General features: G+C 43.9%; 1 protein-coding gene across 4 annotated transcripts in view; it reads right to left on the reverse strand.

The window, feature by feature from the left end:
• The window catches only part of Epb41l4b (erythrocyte membrane protein band 4.1 like 4B), a 136,779-nt gene that overhangs the window by 66,647 nt on the left and 51,687 nt on the right, over positions 1 to 18,445 (reverse strand). For all 4 annotated transcript variants that reach the window (XM_048338720.1, XM_048338734.1, XM_048338711.1 and 1 more), the window contains exons 6-14: positions 16,800 to 16,852; positions 11,306 to 11,426; positions 9,684 to 9,771; positions 9,438 to 9,526; positions 9,062 to 9,131; positions 8,802 to 8,971; positions 6,214 to 6,323; positions 3,582 to 3,612; positions 491 to 524 (exon numbers count right to left, since the gene is read on the reverse strand). In XM_048338720.1, the coding sequence (XP_048194677.1) occupies positions 491 to 524; positions 3,582 to 3,612; positions 6,214 to 6,323; positions 8,802 to 8,971; positions 9,062 to 9,131; positions 9,438 to 9,526; positions 9,684 to 9,771; positions 11,306 to 11,426; positions 16,800 to 16,852 (766 nt within the window). The remainder of the gene's footprint in view (positions 1 to 490; positions 525 to 3,581; positions 3,613 to 6,213; positions 6,324 to 8,801; positions 8,972 to 9,061; positions 9,132 to 9,437; positions 9,527 to 9,683; positions 9,772 to 11,305; positions 11,427 to 16,799; positions 16,853 to 18,445) is intronic.

The raw sequence follows: 18,445 nt of genomic DNA on the forward strand, positions 1-18,445 counted from the left end.
GATGGCCAAAAGGAAGCAAAAGTTAGGAGTGATGCCTTCTCCTCTTACCATTTTCTCAAAAAACATGCATTGCTATTTCTTTGAAATTTGATGTTAAGCATAATGACTGATAATCGTGAAAATTTAGAAACTTAAAAAAAAAAACCTTTACAACTAGTATGTTGTTAGTCACTAATGACTCATGCCTGTAACCCTAGTTACTCATGAGGCTGAGATCTGAGGATCCAGATCAAAGCCAGCCCAGACAGAAAAAGTGCATGAGACTCTCACCTCTGATTAACCAGAAAAAAAGTCAAAAGTGGGGCTATGTCTCAGATAGTACCAGCCTTGAGTAGAAAAGGCTAAGACTAGAACTAAATAAATATATAAATAAATAGAAGCAGTATGGTGTTGGAAGAGTGATACTGATCAAGATGCATTATACTTGTGTTGAACTGAAACCCCTGTACAACTACCTAAAGATAACTTAAAAAGAAAAGCAGTATCTCACCTGGTAATTATGAACCTCAGGATTTGTTTTAGAGCTAAAGAGAAAAGAGAAAAAGAATAGTTATAATTTTGCAGGTTGTTAAGTGGCATTGTTATGGATTTTTAAAGCAATAATAAACAAATCCTATGTACTACCTTCTCCATTAGGAACATTCACACTATTTCTTTTTAGTTACTGGATATCTAAGTGAACATATAGCTAGAGAAACCACAAGAGCAACTCTCAGTCTGCACCTTAAAACCTAGAATTTTATACTCACAGGTACTCCTGCACAATGCAGTGGTGATATCTGTATTTTGGTGGCAGAAAGTTCCTTTTCGCTGCGCAAACACAGTTATTTCAACCCCCATTGTGCATACTACATGGCATTGTGGGTAGTTCCACAATGAGCATATGAGGGAGCTCCAGGGACAGACAGGCCACTATTGGACATCTGCCCCTGAGCCTGCAGTAGGAGCCCTTCAATCCTTGTTCTTAATGCTACTGCTCATCTGGCCCCCACTGTGGCTGGTCATTCCACACAGGCCTCTGTCCTGGCAACTTCATATCTGATATTATTTACTCCTCATCTCAGGAATCTCGTTAGCAAGGTTTCCTATCACCTCACTTTAGAGAGCAAGGACCAGTGCCTAATAGGGTATTAGAAAAGTTGCCTGGCAGTCAGTGGCAAAAACAGGGCTAATTCAATACCTGCATAATCCCAGAACCTATCCCTCTTCTTTCTACTATACCAAGCTAGGTCTCAGGGGGCCAAAGGGAATGGTCAGAGCCCCCACTGTATGATTCTATTGTGATGGCAGCTTAAATAGAACTATTCTGGCCAAAAAAAAAATAAGTAAATTAGAGAGGTGGTTGGTATAAAATGCAATGTTTAAAATGCAAGCTCACTATCTGCCAGAAAAACCCACAAACGGGCCCAATTATCAGTCAGTCTCTGTTGCTAGGGCGGTTTGCTTGGAATCAAGGTTTATTGCTTTTGCAACAATGAGAGGGAGCCATCCTTGTAGGAGTCTGGCCTGGGGTCTAACTGGCTCTGCCTTCCAGTTTTCAGAGGAGGCTAGCAAGTGCAGCTAGGCTCAGGGCCAGGCTGCCTAGGCTGAATTTCAGCAGGTAGCTTAAGTGTTCTGCAAGGTGCTGTTTTTCTAGTGGCACCTCTGTGGCCTGGGGCACAATTTCATCCATAGCTCCCACAGCAATTCTCATCACCCTGGGATCCCATAGGCTGCAAAGAGCAATTGAACAGCTGCGAACAGCGGTTATTAGCTCATTTGTTCCTAAAGGGTATATTTACTGGGGTTTTCTTTTGGTGGGAGATTTTCTTGTTTTAAAGTTTGTTTTCATTCCCAATATATAATCTCCACTAGATGCAAAAGGAAAATGTCATTTTATCAGGAAAATACAAACAAACAAAACAATCACCTCCTAAGAGAGCAAAGGAAAGAAAGGTTGCAGTTTATAGGCCTGAGAATTAAAGGCAAGACACCTGACAGGTGAAGAAAGGGGTAAAGACTAACTGTAGCTTACTCCTTGCATGCCAGAAGGATTGTAGACACAGGGCACAGCCACAGTCCTAAATAATCAGGTGGGGGCTAGGAGGTTGGGGAGTCAATATGCAGAGAGCTGAATCCAGAGGAAAGGCACAGTGGCAGGCACTGTTGGCACAGCTCAGAGCCAGACGCGAGGCTGAGTTTGCAGCTGTGTGGCTGGAGGGGCGATTTCTGCTCTCCACACCTGGGATTCCTGAAGGTACTTCAGAGCTGTCTGAGGGAGGTGGAGGAAGCAGATGAGCCCCTGACTCTTTTGGCTTCCCCCAGAGTAACTTGGCTTTTGTCTGTTGAGCTTCTATATCAGGCTGTGTGTATCAGGTATGTGTGCTTGCGCGCACATGTGTGTGAAACTCTGAGGCTAAAAAATAGTTGGGAAAACACTCATCTATTCCAACCTCTATTTGCAAATGAGACAAAAGGAGGCCCAGAAAGGGGAAGACCTAAGGCTTCAGGGTGGGTTAAGCAAAAGCTGGTGCCAGCAAAGAGGCCTCTGCCAGGGTTCTGGCTACTAGCCAAAGTGGTGGCAGCCCGCCCTACCATGTGCCCTCTTGGCTAGCTGTCCTGGCTGAGTGCATAGCACAGTCCAGCTGTGCCTGTCTCAATGACTACCCTCCCTGGCAGCTTTCAGGCCCGGGCCTGGAGTTCAGACCAAGAGCACAACAATGTGAGTCTGGTCCTCTCACAGGATAGCTATCCACCTTGGCAGCCCAAACTGAACTAGGAAGAGCAGTTGTTTCAGTGAGACTGAGAGGGGAGACGCCAGGCAGATCAGTGGCTCTCAGCTAGGCTGGCCTAGGGAGCTCTGAAGAATGGTGCCTGGCCCCACACTTGAGCACTGGTGATTCACTTGACACAGGGCCTGGCTTGGCCAAGGTGGGGGAGGGGGGCTATTTCAGAGTTCAATAGATGATCTCAATGTACAAGCAAGACCATGGGCCAAATGTGGCTCCTTGTATTTGTGATGAAGGTTTTATTAGAACACAGCCATGCTCCTTCATTTACATATTGTCCACAGCTGCTGAATGAATAGTCATGAAAGAGACGTCACAGACCAGAGCTCAGAATATTTCTTCTCTGACCCTTTAGAGAACATTTGTTGGGCAGGAAATTTTTCGGTCTTGTCGTAAGTTTTTATTCTGAAGGAATTCTAGTGGCTCTGGGGGTGGATGGGAAAACCAGCAAGTGCACAGGAGCCCTTGCTTCAGAGCCTGGCCTTTTTCCCCACCACCGCCTGCCATGCCAGTAGTTCAGGGGCTGCACACTGCCTAGCACCTAACATCCTCCACTGCCTTACAACAAAGCACTACACTACTCAAACAGAGCAGCTGTGTCTCCCAGCAAAACAAGCTGCCTTGGAACATTCTGTTGTGTACTTTTTGAAAGGTATTGAAAGGAGGATAGTATAGTCAGGCAGCAGAAAAAGGAAAAACAAAATTTCTCAGGTGAGTCACTCTGACTTAATTGTATTAAGGAAAAAAGTCAACATCACAAATAAACAATGATGAGAGAGGAGAGCTATTCTCCAGCATCTCAGGGGCACTTACCAGAGCTGAGCAGCTATCACCGGGTTGCTTGCTGTAAAGGGAAAAACAGAAAGTCATGCCACCTAGGAAACTTTCAAATTTTCACTATGCAGATTGGGAAGGGAAGGGACTTATCACAGAACAGTCAGTCTCCCCCTTAGTCCAGGCAGATCTGCACTCTGTTCCTCCCTCCAATGCTCTACCCAAGCTGGGCAGGCTGGAATGCAGACATGCTGGGATGTGACCATGAGAGAGAGAGAAAGAGAGAGAGAGAGAGAGAGAGACAGAGAGACAGAGAGACAGAGAGACAGAGACAGAGACAGAGAGAGAGCAAGCGAGCCATTGTTCTTCAGAATCTCATAGTCTTGAGATGAAGATGAGAAGTAAGGAAAGGTAAAAATAGTTTAAGGTGATAAAGGATGAAATAACAGCAGTCTACGCCAAGGAATTTGGGCCAGATACTTTTAAGAGGGCAGAGGAAGAGATGGTGCTTATTTATCTACGTCTATTTTATTTTTGCAGGGAATGGGTGGCAGGTGGTGACGGTACCAATACTAGGGTTGGAATTCAAGGCCTTCTCAGTCTTGCTTAGTTCTTCTTCTCAAGGCTGGCACTCTACCACTTGAGCCACAGCTGCATTTCCAACTTTTTGCTGCTTAATCAGAGATAAGAGTCTTTCAAATTTGTCTGTCTCCAAACCTTGATCCTTAGACCTCAGCTTCCTGAGCAGCTAGGATTATAGGCATGACCCACTAGCACCAGGCTCATCTGCCTCCATTTTAAAATTTAATTTTCTTCTCATTTTTTTAATAGTACTGGAGATAAAGCCCATAGCCTTGAGCATGCAATGAAAGTTCTGTATATAGTAGTACATCTCCAACCTTTATTTTGTTTACAAAAGGATGTGATAGGCAAAATCTTTAAAAACCTTCATTAAAAAGATAGTAGGCCTCTAGGAGGGAAAAAAATGTCAACACAACAATGAGGGAGAAGAAAAGGGGGCTAAAAACCAGGAAGGAGCAGGAGGGGGTTTCTATAACTCCTGGTTCTGACCAGGAGTCTAGAAACACTCCAGCCATCTGGTGGAGTCAGGCTCTAGGTTGCTCATCCCCTGTGGGACAGCTCCTTCCTCTTGTGGTTGGAGCAGGATGCTTACTATTGTCTCAAAATAATGCCTTTTATGTTTGAAATATTCTTCCCTATACATAACTGTTTCTGAATGTCTATGATCCACTTGACCACAGACACACACACACACACACACACACACACACACATATCCTCGCACGCACGTGTGATCTTGATTAAGGAGGCTAATAGTCCTTAGACTAGAGAAAGTTCCTGTCCTTCTTTGGGCCCACTCCAGTGGCTGTAATGGCTCATTAGCCCATCACCCTTGTGTGGACTCACTCCTATCCTCTGGCCTTTTTTGGAAGTGGAGCCATGTTTCCTGGGCTCTGAGTATTTGTCTTCCACTAAAGCAGTTGAGAATGACTAAGACTTTCTGGCTGCCACATTACTGTGCCACTAGTTTATAAAGGAAGAGAATGAGGGGACAAGGGTTAAAGACTCTAGGAAGGCACAAGTAGAAAAGCTAGGTTCCACAGAGACCCATTAAGTCTTGAGCTGTGCAAGAAAAAAACATATAGAATGGTCACAAGGAAAGGACAGGATGGATGAGGAGGACTGAGTGCAGAGCAGTACTATACAAAGGTAACTATTTAGTGCTAACCTGAATGTACTGAAGAGAGGAGCCATTCATTCTATGTGGAGAAATAAGAGCTATGGGAGGGGATATGAAAGCTGGGTTTACACAGAAATGAGCTGAGTTTGATTTGCTACTTCACTGAGCATATCCTAGTTCCAGGCCTCACTTAGACATGAGTCACTGCAGTGAGGGTCAGATAAGTTTCAGGGAAATACGAGTAGTGGGAGGGGTAGTCGTGCTCCACAAGGCTACATTCAAGGATGGCTAGATCTGAGCTGGCTGGGAGGTCCTGAGCCAAATCTCTTCATGTTCTTGCATGTTCTGCATCTACTATTCACCTGTGTGTATCGTGTGTGTGTGTGTGTGTGTGTTGTCTGGGGTGGTACTACAGCCTGAAGTGGGGCTTGAATTCATGGTCTCACTTGGCTTTTTCATTCAAGCCTGGCATTCAATCACTTGAGGCACACCTCAACTTCTAGTTTTCACTGATTAATTGGAGATAAACTATTTGGAACTGTCTGCACATGCTGACTTCAAACCTCAGTCCTCAGATCTCAGCTTCCTAAATAGCTACGATTACAAGCATGAGACAACAGCGGCTGGCTCTGTGTCTACTCTCATGTCATCAGAATTCTAGTTAAGCATGAGAGAATGTCCCTACCAAAATGGTGGAAAGGGGATATAGCATCTTGTATAGGCAGAGGAAGGTGTTCATTTATAGTATTGCTGAGGTTCCCAGATCCAAAAGAAGCAAAGAAGCACATGAAAAGTATGATAGACGAGGGGAGAAGCAGACAAAACTTCCTCCAGGAAGATTAACAATGGGGTGTGGGGTGGAGAAGATGCCTAAGTCCCATCAAGAGATTGCCCCTGGATGATGAAGTAGAGCACTGCAGCAAGCTCCTTCATTGCTTGATCAAGGTGACAGGAAGAGCACCACACAACCTTTGAACGTGGAATGTCTCCGGGATGGGTAACGTTTGCTAGGCTTCCTCTCAAAAGTGCTGGTCCTTCGCAACCTGGCGCCATGTGTAGCTTGATATTCTGTCCGCCCACTGGGAAGGAAATATTTGATTGCACATTACCAATATTGGAACCTCAGCACATCATACCTATTAGGAAGTGAACTTCTATTTTCAAAGATGGCAATGTACATTTCAACTCAGCTTGAACATTAAGAACATTAAGTTTAAGGTTTCTGTTTGGAAATAAAATCAGACTGTATTTCAGGGACAGGGATTTCCACCAAAGGACAAAACCTGCAATTTAAGTACCAGCCATTTGGCCACACAAACCCAAGTGCTTGGAACACTTGACTAGAACATGTATTAGCACACAAATATCTTTTTATGGGGCACAGTGCATGGAGACACTTAACATATTTTCGAGGCTGTTACCAACGGCCCCTTAACTAAACCCTGGCTTACTTTGCTATGCCAAGAAAAACATTATTTACTTCACCCAGGCTTGCTGGGGCTCAGCCACTGTGACTGACATCCAGCTCCAGCTCCAGCTCCAGACTGGACATGGCTTTTTTACTTATTCATTTTTGCGGTACTGGAGATTAAACTCAGGACCTTACACATGGTAAGCTAATGCTCTAACACCTCAGCCATTTTATTTGTGGGTTTTTTTGTTTGTTTGTTTTTTGGCCTTGTTTGATTTTTGAGATACAGTTGTGCTAACTTTACCCAGGTGAGCCTCAAACTTAGGGATTACAAGTATGAGCCACCACACCTGGCTAGGAATGCTGTTCTTTGCTGATCTATTCATGACTGCTCCAATCCGGGTACTGTTGCTTGCTTTGTGATTTATCAGAGGGAAAGGAGCCATTTTCCACCTGCCCTCTGCCCTCTCTTGCCTCTAAGAGGCAATCTTATCTCTACGCCCCTTCCTTCTATACTTCTCCTTAAAGAGCAGCAGACACCAAGTCAAGGCCAAACCCAAGGAGATTTTGCTCCTGGAAAGGAAAGCTTGCTTTTGCAATTACCCCTACTGTCTTCTTATAGCTAACTGGCAAGGACATCAGCTGACCATCCGCAGCTTCTTAAACCTATGTAGTGCTGACATTTCCATCTGGAACCCTGTGATTTTAATTCTTCCTTAGAAAAGACTTGGTCCTTTTTTCTCCCTCCTTGGTACATTTAAAAATACATTCAAACAAAATAATTCTTTAAGCAGAGTACATAGCCATTTCCTTGCACAGTAGATGAAATCTGAAATGAGCCAGTCTCTTGGCATTTTAAACAGAGTTCAGGGACATGCCATGTGTGGGTAGAGGTTACGAAACCAAGTGAAGTTTTGTATCTTGTTATCAAGATTCTCAGACCTGTACATGTGCCTTGGAAAATCAACCTTTGGAGTGCATATAAAATGCATATTCCAAGAGTTCACACATGCATGTATACACTCACAGACATGGATGACAAAGGCATTGGGTGAAGCCACACATGTGAGTTTTAACAAATACCTAAGAGACCTAGGTCTTAAGATTCACAAGCAAAACTTAACAGAATAAGCTTTCTATTTCTTTAGAGTTGTTTCCAGGTTGAAATATTTACTGAGGCTATCCTGGGACAGACAGACACATACCCATCTGCTGTTATTCTTAATCATTGCCAACTTTCTTGACATTGGGATAGAAAAGGAAATATGATCATAGTTAAGATACATAAGAGACAAAGCTGGGCATTGTGGCACATGCATATCATCCCAGCACTTGGAAAGTAGGAGAAAGGAAGATGAAGAATTTAAGGCCAGTGTGGGCTACATAGTGAGAACCTGTCTCAACAAAGAAATACAAGAGTCAGACCTTCTGGGGTTGAATCTCCATCTCTGTACTATTACTTACTGGTTGTATATGTTTGAATCTTAATGTGCTACTCTAAAAGAGAGGCACACAGTCTATGTTGCTAAAGCTATTTCATGGATTAAGAGTGGCACATGAAGAGCTTAGATGCAATGTTACCAAACAACAGAACCTTCCAGAATGCTACTAGCATTATGTGGCTGACTAGTGAGTACCTGAAATACGGCCAGAGAGGGACTACATCTTAAATTAATAAATATTTATTAACTTAAATAGCCACATGTAGTTTAGTGGCTACATGTATTAGATATCATAACTGTAGCTACACGTCAGCTATTAACAATTATGTTGCTATAGGCTGATCATCCTTAATCTAAAATTACAAAGTCTAAAATGCTTTCCTACCCAACACTTTGGGGGTCTGATTTTTAGATATTTGCAACATCAAATATCACCTATTCCAAATCTGAAGAACTCTGAAATCTGTTAGCACTTCTTTGGGCCCCAGGCAGTTCAAATAAGAGATCTTCAACGTGCATTAGTTCCATCTTGTCAACGAGGATATGAAGGCCATAAAAGCTTGTTTGTCTCCTCTAAAAGCCAAACTCTAAAGAAAGAAGTAGAGGGGTGTGTGCGTGTGTGTGTGTGTGTGTGTGTGTGTGTGTGACTCAAATATTGAGATTCAAGCCCATTGCTCCATTTATAAAAACAGGCAGCTGCTCACCTGAACCGGAAGCGGGAGCCCAGCCGGATGAAGTCGGATCTGCTGGACTTGCCATTCCCAGGTGTGCGCAGGCGGAAGAAGGCGTGGTGCTCTACTGCACACTTCCAGAGGTGCTTGCAGGTACGGGCGCTGTCCAACCGGAACACAAAGGTGTGCTCCTGCTCACGACCCTGGAAGGAAGCAAAGGTCCTCATGTGGAAGTATGTCATATGGACGTAGGGTTATTCATAGAAAGAAAGAGGAATGGTAGCAAGGCCTACCTGATCATCATCCTCTACCACCACGAGTGTCAGTTTGCTCTTTTTAAAATCCATTTTAGTAATCTTAGGCCTAGTCAGAGAGAAAGCACTTTAAAAAGCATAGTCTGTAGTAAAACTACACATCAAACAGCAGTTTCCTTTCTATATTTTTTTAAAGCTTAGATTGGCTAAGAAAAAAATAAAAGAATCACTCATTCATTTAAATGTGATTATCCAGAAGTGTAAGGGCAATTGCCAAACACCCACAAACGAAAGGATGGTGAGATTTTTAAGATGAATCTGGGTGTCGCCAATACCCCTCAGTAATCATCCATCACATAGATTTCCACCACAAAATAGGAAAAGACATTTTTAATATTAGACAAAACTAAATTACCAAAAGAATAAGCCTATTTTGTTAGCTCCTTCAAAGATTAATATGCCTGTCGGGGTCAGTCCAAGAGAATATTCACAGCCATCTCTTCCCTACAAACAAACGAAGTGACAATCGGTAGAGGGTTCCAACAGGTCGTCACAGAGCAGAATGCAAAAACAATTTCCTCACCACAAGTTACTTTGTTGGCCCACTACATATTGTTCAGTAACAGCAAAAGGAAGTCACTCAAATATACACAGTTCTTACCCTGACAACGTGCATGTCTACCCCATACATTTCCAGCCACTTCGCTTTATTCAGATAGGAGAGTTCCGCCTGGGCAGGGCTCTTTCCCCTTAGAAAGACCAATGGAAACACATATAAACTGGGACGAATACAACCACAGGGGTTTGAGGGGCACACCATACTAGGGAAGGTCATGCAGCAATTACAGCAAAGACGAGCTCCAGGAAAAGATTTCCAGGAACATGCTGGTAATTGAATGGGATGATCCCATAACACTGCCTATAGTAGAATCATTTATGAAGATAAACCGGTACTTTCATGTGCGGATAAGTGTACAAAAATGCAAAGGAAAAGGCTGGAAGAACCAACAGACTTTTCCCTGTGGGCAGGCAGGAAACTGTGTATTTGTGAGGTGGTTGGGATAACTCTGTCTCCACACACTTGTTTCCTGTTTCAGTATTAGACAATAAGAACTTACATATGCCATCTTCCATTAAAAAATAGAAAGTCGGGCTAGGAATGTGGCTTAACGGTAGAGTGCTTGCCTAGCATGCATGAAGCCCTGATTTTGATTCCTCAGCACCACATAAGCAGAAAGAGCTGGAAGTGGCGCTGTGGCTCAAGAGGTAGAGTGTTAGCCTTGAGCAAAAAGAAGCCAGAGGTAGTGCTCAGAACCTGAGTTCAAGCCCAGGACTGGCAAAAAAGAAAAAGATAGTCATTGGTGCTTCTTCAGAAGGACTGAGGGACAATTAGAATCCATATCAATTTCTGGGTCTGCAGTGGGGAAACAAGTGGTATTTGGGGAGAGGAAGGGGAAACAGAGAGAGAGGCAGTGTTGGCCCAGGTGCAAAAGTGTTACACCAGGGTGATGGGCACAGGAGAAACACGTAGAGATAAATAAAATGGCTGTCTTTTTGGTGTGATGATCATATTTCCTGGAATATAATGCTGGACAGTACATAGCCTCACTGTGTTTCTACAAAGCATGGGTACCCTCTTTTCCAAAATGTTTGGGACCAGCAGTGTTTATGATTTCAGACTCTTAGATTTTTGAAATACCTACACATAGATACGGAGATGACTTGTGGACAGGACCCAAACCCAACCCTGAAAGTTACTGGTGCTTCATCTATACCTTATACACAAAGCTTGAAAGCAACTTGATATAGTCTTTCTTATTGTCTCTGAATTTTGACTGTGACCTGTCCTATGAAGTCAGGTATAGAAGTTTCAAATATGTCCTCATATTTTGTATTTCAGGTTTGCAAATGAAAGTTGCCATATTTTTAAAAAAATTGTTTTACAAAATTCAGGTCAGGTTCACGAGAAACCTGGGGCAATACATCCTGACTACCCACACCTGGGTTGGAGGGCTCAGGAGGTCACCAAAATAGCAATGGCACCCTTAAGCAGCAACAAGTAAATCAAACCAAGACTGTTTTTTAGAGCGCAAATTTGGCTTGACTCTTGCTGCACATTTTCCAATAGGCTTAGGATAAACAGGAGAGAGGCCAAGGAAAGAAGCTACAATTGGAGAAGCTGTTTTACAGTCATCAGTGGAGAATTCTATGGTAGACAAGAGCCCAACAAACACATATGACAGAATAAATATGTCAGAAGGTAAGATAGTCGCATCAAGGTACCTGCACTCTTTCCATCTCTGGAAGATATCAAATTCCATTGCTTCTGTCTGATTTGGAATGAACCGAAACTCAGACACAAGCTCTGGTGTGTGTTCTGGAAGCTCGCATTCCCCAAGCTCTGCTGCACAGTTCATAAAAGGGAGAAAAACAGGAAACACGGAACACTTATAGTTATTGCTGCCGTCAAGTTCAAAGGCATTTCACATGATTATAAAGCACAGGTATCCCCTGAGTGTTCTAATATTGTCCTTTCAAGGAAGACTGTACTCTCACCAGTAGCCATATATTTGCTCAGAAGCCCCAAGAACCATTCTAATACCCTCCCTATCGGGTGGCACACCACCATCTTAGCTATTACTGTTCTTCCTCCCTGCATTTCCCCTCCCAGCCAGGGAGGGCCTGATTACATTCCCCTGAGATGTAGGAATATGCAATAAAAGGCAATGGCAGGGAATAAGGATCTGCCCAGAAACATCCACTGTACAGAGGGCCCTCATTAAGGCTGGAGCAGCAGTGCTTCAGGGTCTGCAGTAGTTCGGAGGCTGGGCCAAGAATTTGGTACATGCAGAATCAGAGGAAGCAGGGAGGGAAGGAGAGAGGGAGAGGAGAAAGGCGGGGTGAGCAGGCTGCAGGAGAGACTGCGGAATGTCAGGCAGAGCCTGGGAGGGAGACAGCTGTGCAGAAGGAAAGCAGTGATAAGGACCATCCCAGCAAAAAGCCTGAAATGTGCTGCCTAGTATTTGCTCTTGCTAAGCTGCCCACAGAACGGAGGACCTAAGGACACAGGTGGGCCCAACCCTCCAGGGCATGAGTGAAAAAAAAAATCTGTTCTCCACACTCTACTTTTGAACACCCCAGAATGAAAACAAATCCTCCATTTTCCTCTGACACATGGTTTACAAGGTATAGTCCTTGTAACGCACTTCAGCATGGACATCCCCCAACCCCTCCTTCCCACCATGACCTGGAATATATACCCAGAGTTTCTGATCCAGGTATGGAATGAGGCCAGACTTTGCATTTCTAATGAATCCTCAATTGATGCCAATGTGGACAACCTGGGAAGCATCCTTGGAGAATCTTTGCTTCACACATCAAGTCCACACTAGAGCACACCTGCCTGATTGCCTGCAGAGAGTGGCAGCTGACTACATCACCCCACTAAGGTAAACTCAGCCAGCAAAGGCCTTTTGAGAGACCCAATCTCACAGCCCACTGTTTGGGGGCGGAGGGGGGGGGGAGGAAAGAGCTCCAGTTAGCTTGCCAGAGTGGATAAAATGCCTTTGCAATAGGCATGGTAGCACATGCATGTAGGCCGAGGCCAGCCTAGACTACCTAGTGAGATATTGTCTCAGAAGAAAAAACAGAGTCCTTGTCTATGCATTTGATTGAAGCAGTAAAATCGAACGCAGGGAGACATTGAGAAGCCCGTGTAATGCTGAGACCTTGTGAGTACCTCCCTACTTGACTGTGGCCCCTCAGTGGTACCCTTAGACCTAGGCCCAGGAGAGTCTATGGCAGGGCTGACAGTGGCCTAGTAAAGGCAAAAATGAAGACTCCACTCTGGAAAATGTGTATGTCCAGAAATCTAGGTCTGATTTCTCCAGACTAGAGGCCACCGGATGGGTCACTCTGGAACTAGATACCAGCAAAGGCAAGAGGGTTCATAATATGAACCCCCATACCCACAAAGTGAGACAAAGGGAGGCCTGGGATCCTTGTGTTCAGTGATATATCTGATAAGACAGGGTTAACTGGGCCACTGCCATCATCAAGCACAGGAAGAGGAAGGGCAGGCGTGTCCACATTGAGTAAAGGGCCAGTATCAACCTCACCTGTATTGTACTGAAACAAGCTCCAGGGATGCCGAGACATTATTCTGCCTTTCAAGAATCTGTGGGAAGGACCTGACACTTGACTAGCTCACCCCTCTGATGCCAAACTCCAGTTCCAGGGAGACTGTGGGGGGATGCTGTGAACTGCTCAGACACAGGCAGGACACTTGAATCCCAAGTATACCACCTGCTACCTGTGTGACAGTAGGCAAGTCTTTAACCACTCTGGATCTCTCTGCTCCCTATGTCGGTTATAAGGATGAAATGAGACCACATGACATGTGACAATGGACTCTCATTCTCCCTCCTCGCATTTTCTTCCCCGCCCCCTTTTACTTGCATAAATTTTCAAATCTACCCCAAATGTATTTCCCAAAGAGCACAGCCTCCACACTGGGCCACTGTATCACAGCTCAGGAGGCACCATTAATTCAAGGACATCCGCAGCAAGACACATCTTCAAGACTCAAGCATGGGGAAAAAGTACAACCCTTCATTTTATTTGTACCACAGAGCTGCTCCAGTGATTTTCAGTGCCCAAGGCAAGCAGGTCAGCTGGGCTGAAGCAGAGAGCAGGCCGGAGCACTGACCCAGGAGATGGGTGGGAGGAAACATGGAGGGACAATGTTACAAGGTTTCCTCCTGTCTATGTTTAAGCCTTCACGGTCTTTTTATTTGTACCTGACATATTGATTACATTGTAAATTACACTAATGATATAGTTCTAACTCAAATGACTAATTTCTCCAAGAAAGGCCAAAAGACAGTTGACCTTGTTCTTGGCTGCTCTAATCTGGGCAAGACAGACAGTTGAACTAGCGCTGGATGTTCTAAGTGTGGTATGGCCCTCCGTCATGCAGGGAGCAGGGGCTTAGGGATGCGTGTGTCTCCTCCTCTAATCACTCAGCATAACAAGCTTGCAATTTGTACCAGTGGCCTTAGGAGAAAACCTCTCCAGTGACTAATGGACCCAGGTCTGACATGGGTGCTTTTGTTATACTGAAAACCCTGACATCTCCTGAGGGCTGCTGAGTCTAACAGTGGCAAGGACTCCTGCAGCTCTGGAGCTCCATGGCAGATAAAGGCATTTAGCCTCACTGATAAAACCTGTCCCCAGCTCTGCATATGCTATGGTGCTCATGACAAGGCCTGCCACAGATGGGTATGACCTGTCATACAGGGGTAGGAAGCACTGAGCCCTGTATTTGGCACAGATGGCTAATGGCCATCTGTGATGTTGTTGTCACTTCCACACAATCAGGCTCCCCCATCAAGGTCCCTTAGTGCATCTCTAGCACATTCCTTCAATGCATTCACCGATCATCTACTATACAACAAGCTCACATGTGGTAGGTAATAGGGCATAAGGGAGGATGAAGGAATAAAGTATCCAGAAACAGGAAAATCGTGTAGTAGTTAAAAGCTATCTTTAATGCCAGGCTCTGATGGCTCCCACCTCGAATCCTACCTACTCAGGAGGCTGGGATTTGAGGATTGCAGTTCAAAGTCAGCCTAGGCAGAAAAAGTCATGACTCTTATCTCCAATTAACCACCCAAAGGCCAGAAGTGAAGCTTCGGCTCAAGTGGTAGAGCGCTAGCCTTGAGTAAAAGAACTAAGGAACAGTGCCAGGCCTCAAACCCAAGCCCGGTACCAGCACCCCCCCCCCAAAAAAAAAGTAGAGAAAAAGAAAAGCCATCTTAAAGGCTAAGTGCTGGTGGCTTATACCAGTAACCCTAGCTACTCAGGAGGCTGAGATCTGAGGACTGAGGTCGGAAGCCAGCCTGGGCAGGAAAGGCCATAAGAAGCTTATCTCCAATTAGTCCCCAAAAGGTCAGAAGTAGTGCTGTGGCTCAAGCAGTAGAGTGATGGACAGCTAAGAGTTGGTGCCTAAATCCTGAGTTCAAGCCTAACTATAGGCACATACACACAAAGCCATCTTTATGAGTATACATTTACTAAAAGAGCCAAAGTAAAAAAAGTGTACAAAAAATTGTATAAAACTCTGATCAGACCTATAGTTCTCAAAAAAATCTACTGAAAACTCAAAGACAGAAACTCTGCTTGCATGACAGCACTCATTCCTTTCCTCTGATTTGCCTGGATTTTATGCCATGTTCTTCCTACTCTGTGTTAGTGTGTACCAATTTTGTCATTAAAAAAAATTCCAGGTCATCATTTTAAAAATTGGTGAAATAGGGGCTGGGGATATAGCCTAGTGGCAAGAGTGCCTGCCTCGGATACACGAGGCCCTAGGTTCGATTCCCCAGCACCACATATACAGAAAAAACGGCCAGAAGTGGTGCTGTGGCTCACGTGGCAGAGTGCTAGCCTTGAGCGGGAAGAAGCCAGGGACAGTGCTCAGGCCCTGAGTCCAAGGTCCAGGACTGGCCAAAAAAAAAAATTGGTGAAATACAAAAGTGAGAGGCTAAATCTTATTATGATGTTCACAAGTGCTAATTGTGAATGAGTATATCATAATTCATAAACCAATAGAAGCTAAATGAATCTACAACATATGCCCATCTGCTGTGCTAATGAAATCTCTTGTATATGCAGCTACACATCAGAATTCTTTTAATTAATGCAAGAGACTTCAGTCAGTGCTTTTTATCCATCTATGCATTTTAAGTGATGATCCCCCCAGAGTCTCCTATGGATGAACAGGCACCGTGGACGATCCTGCAGGTGACCTCTTGCCACTCAGTTCCCACCCACAGCATGATGATCCCAACAGCACTGCATGAAGCCTGACTTTGGGATGAACCATGCTCATGCACACCAGAGAAGCTGCTGCCATGTTGATACCTCTCAGCTCAGAGGACCACACGGTGATTCTGTACCAGAGCCCGACTCTCTCAATCTCTCTCCCTTGTCACCATCCACCCTCACAGGCAGCCTGAGTCATCTCTGACTTGTCTCTCACACCTAAACCTCAACACCCAAGTTCTGCTCCCTGCACTTATTTGGCATGTACATAATCACTTGCCCTGCTCTGTTTCTTATTACTTCTATTACAGCAGCACCCCTCATCAATTCCCAGTCTTGCACCTGCACCAGCCTCTTCTCCCTTTACTGTCAGCGTGGCCTTTCCAAACGTGCATTATGCCTACTCAAGAGCCTACAAAGGCACTGTTGATAACAACAAGAAGTTCATACCTTCCAGTGGGCCCAAAAGCTATCACCTATCTAGCTGCCCAAACTTTACTCTGTGATACCTGCCACTCAACTGTTGTTACCTCTCCAAACGATGCGTGGCTTTGCTGTTGTTTTGTGATATTGGGTACTGAACCCAGGGCCTTATGCAAACCAGGAAAATTCTCTCTAGAACTGAGGTATACTCCATCTCTTCTTTGCACATTCGTTTTGTGCCCAGTTCCTTGATTCAGCTTCCTCTCTGCATCCTGCCGCCTCCCCTACTGTACCCCAAACCTGCCTCTTCTAAGGCACCTGTGTCTTCACTACTGCAGGAACTACATTGCCTCAGAATCTGCTTTTATCACTGTATCACGAGCTTCTGGGCACAGAAACCATTATTCTATTTATTTATGCCCTGGACCCAAATAGAGCACGGGTCTGGACCCCAGCACATACACACACACATTTGTTGAAATAAAAAGTAATACTTTAGAACACAAATTACGGCTGAGGATGAATGTACCTTGCAGACAGAGAGCAGCTAGTTCCACAGCTGTTTCATAGGGGCACTTCAATCTTGAAAAAAGAAAAGAAGGAAAAGAAAGTACTTCTCAATCTGAAGCAGCATATGCATGAGATTCAGTGTCCATAAAAATCATTCTTCAAAAAGCAGGGATAGATAAACAATGACTTGGTTTTTAGTGGTTCAAATTTTTGGTCTACACATTTAATGGTCTACATTAAAGGATGCATGCAAACTGACTTACACTATAAATTTCCAAAGTCAGTTTTCATTATATAGCAAAACGGTTCAATATAGATACACTTTCTGTCAACCATGTGGGTGTTTTTACTGAATTTGGCAAGAAGAAGGAAGTTTCCAAAACAGAACGAAAAGGCATCCCTTTGCCTTGTTTTAAAACTTTTTAAAATTGTTATCTTATCTTGAGACAGAACATGCATCTTTTCAAACTGCCTAACATCTTTCTTGAAACAAGGTCATCGTGTTAAAAATAAACACACAGACACCACGTCTAACACCGCTAGGACAGCTGGATGCACTCAGCATTGTAGTAAGTGTAACTGAGGCATAGCACAGGGGAGTACTACTGCAAATCCAGTGATCTCATTCACACTTAAAGTTCCAAAGGCAGAAAAATAATAATGACATGCACTGGTACAGCACTTCATAGTTCTAGAGGTGTATTAGGGTGTATTATCCAACTTGGTCAGTGCATGGAATCTGTAGACACCTTGGGAGGGTATGGCCAATGTCCCCCAGTCTCCCACTTCACAGATAAGGTAGTGAGTGTTCAGGGGTCTCCTACAAGGTCATTCAGCTGACAGACAGTTCTGGGCCTACTATACCATTCTGAAGTATAGCAAAATCATGTGGAAGTGGACCTAAACTACAAAGTGCTGTACAAATGCAAAGTATTGCCATTAGTATTTTTCCAATCTGAAGACAATTTCTACAGTTACAAGGCCTTTCATATGAGGAGCACATTATGGCAAGAAAAAATACACACACTCATAATACACACACCAACCAAAGGTCTGTATTGCATGGCTGAACAGGGCAAATGTATACACTGTACAATCCACTTGTTCTAGAGAGCATTATTCTACTGGAATTATTGTTGCGCATAATTCTATTGAGAGTTTGCAAATTCAGAAATTACATTTTAAGTTTCCTTCCGATTACATTCAAAATCAGAATGCATTCTTGACAATAGCATCAGGTATTACTTCTTAGACTCTATATAGCCTTTCTTCTTCATGTAACAAAATACTCAGTACCTATGCTGGAAAATGATATGATGGTAATAGCTACTAAGACTGCTGGAATCTCTTATCTTGAAAATAAATTAATGTTGCATGCAAAAAGATCAACCACTTTGGTGATAATGCTTCTTGTGCTCAATAATCAGTGTGTATAGCTAGAACTCTAGTATTTAAAAGTCATTTTTAAAAAGGGAAAGGAAATGAAATGAGATAGCTAAACCTCTTTCTAGCAGAATCAGAACATAGCCCCTTTACATTCCTCCAGTATAGATGGTGATGAATGAGACTTTTGGACTGTTCAAATACTTGTACGTGTATACATACTAATAATGCATCTTGCTTGCAAATACGACAAAAGCCATTATGAATGGGGCAGTGATGTGA

This window comes from Perognathus longimembris, chromosome 1, assembly GCF_023159225.1.
Source record: "Perognathus longimembris pacificus isolate PPM17 chromosome 1, ASM2315922v1, whole genome shotgun sequence".
Taxonomy (NCBI): domain Eukaryota; kingdom Metazoa; phylum Chordata; class Mammalia; order Rodentia; family Heteromyidae; genus Perognathus; species Perognathus longimembris.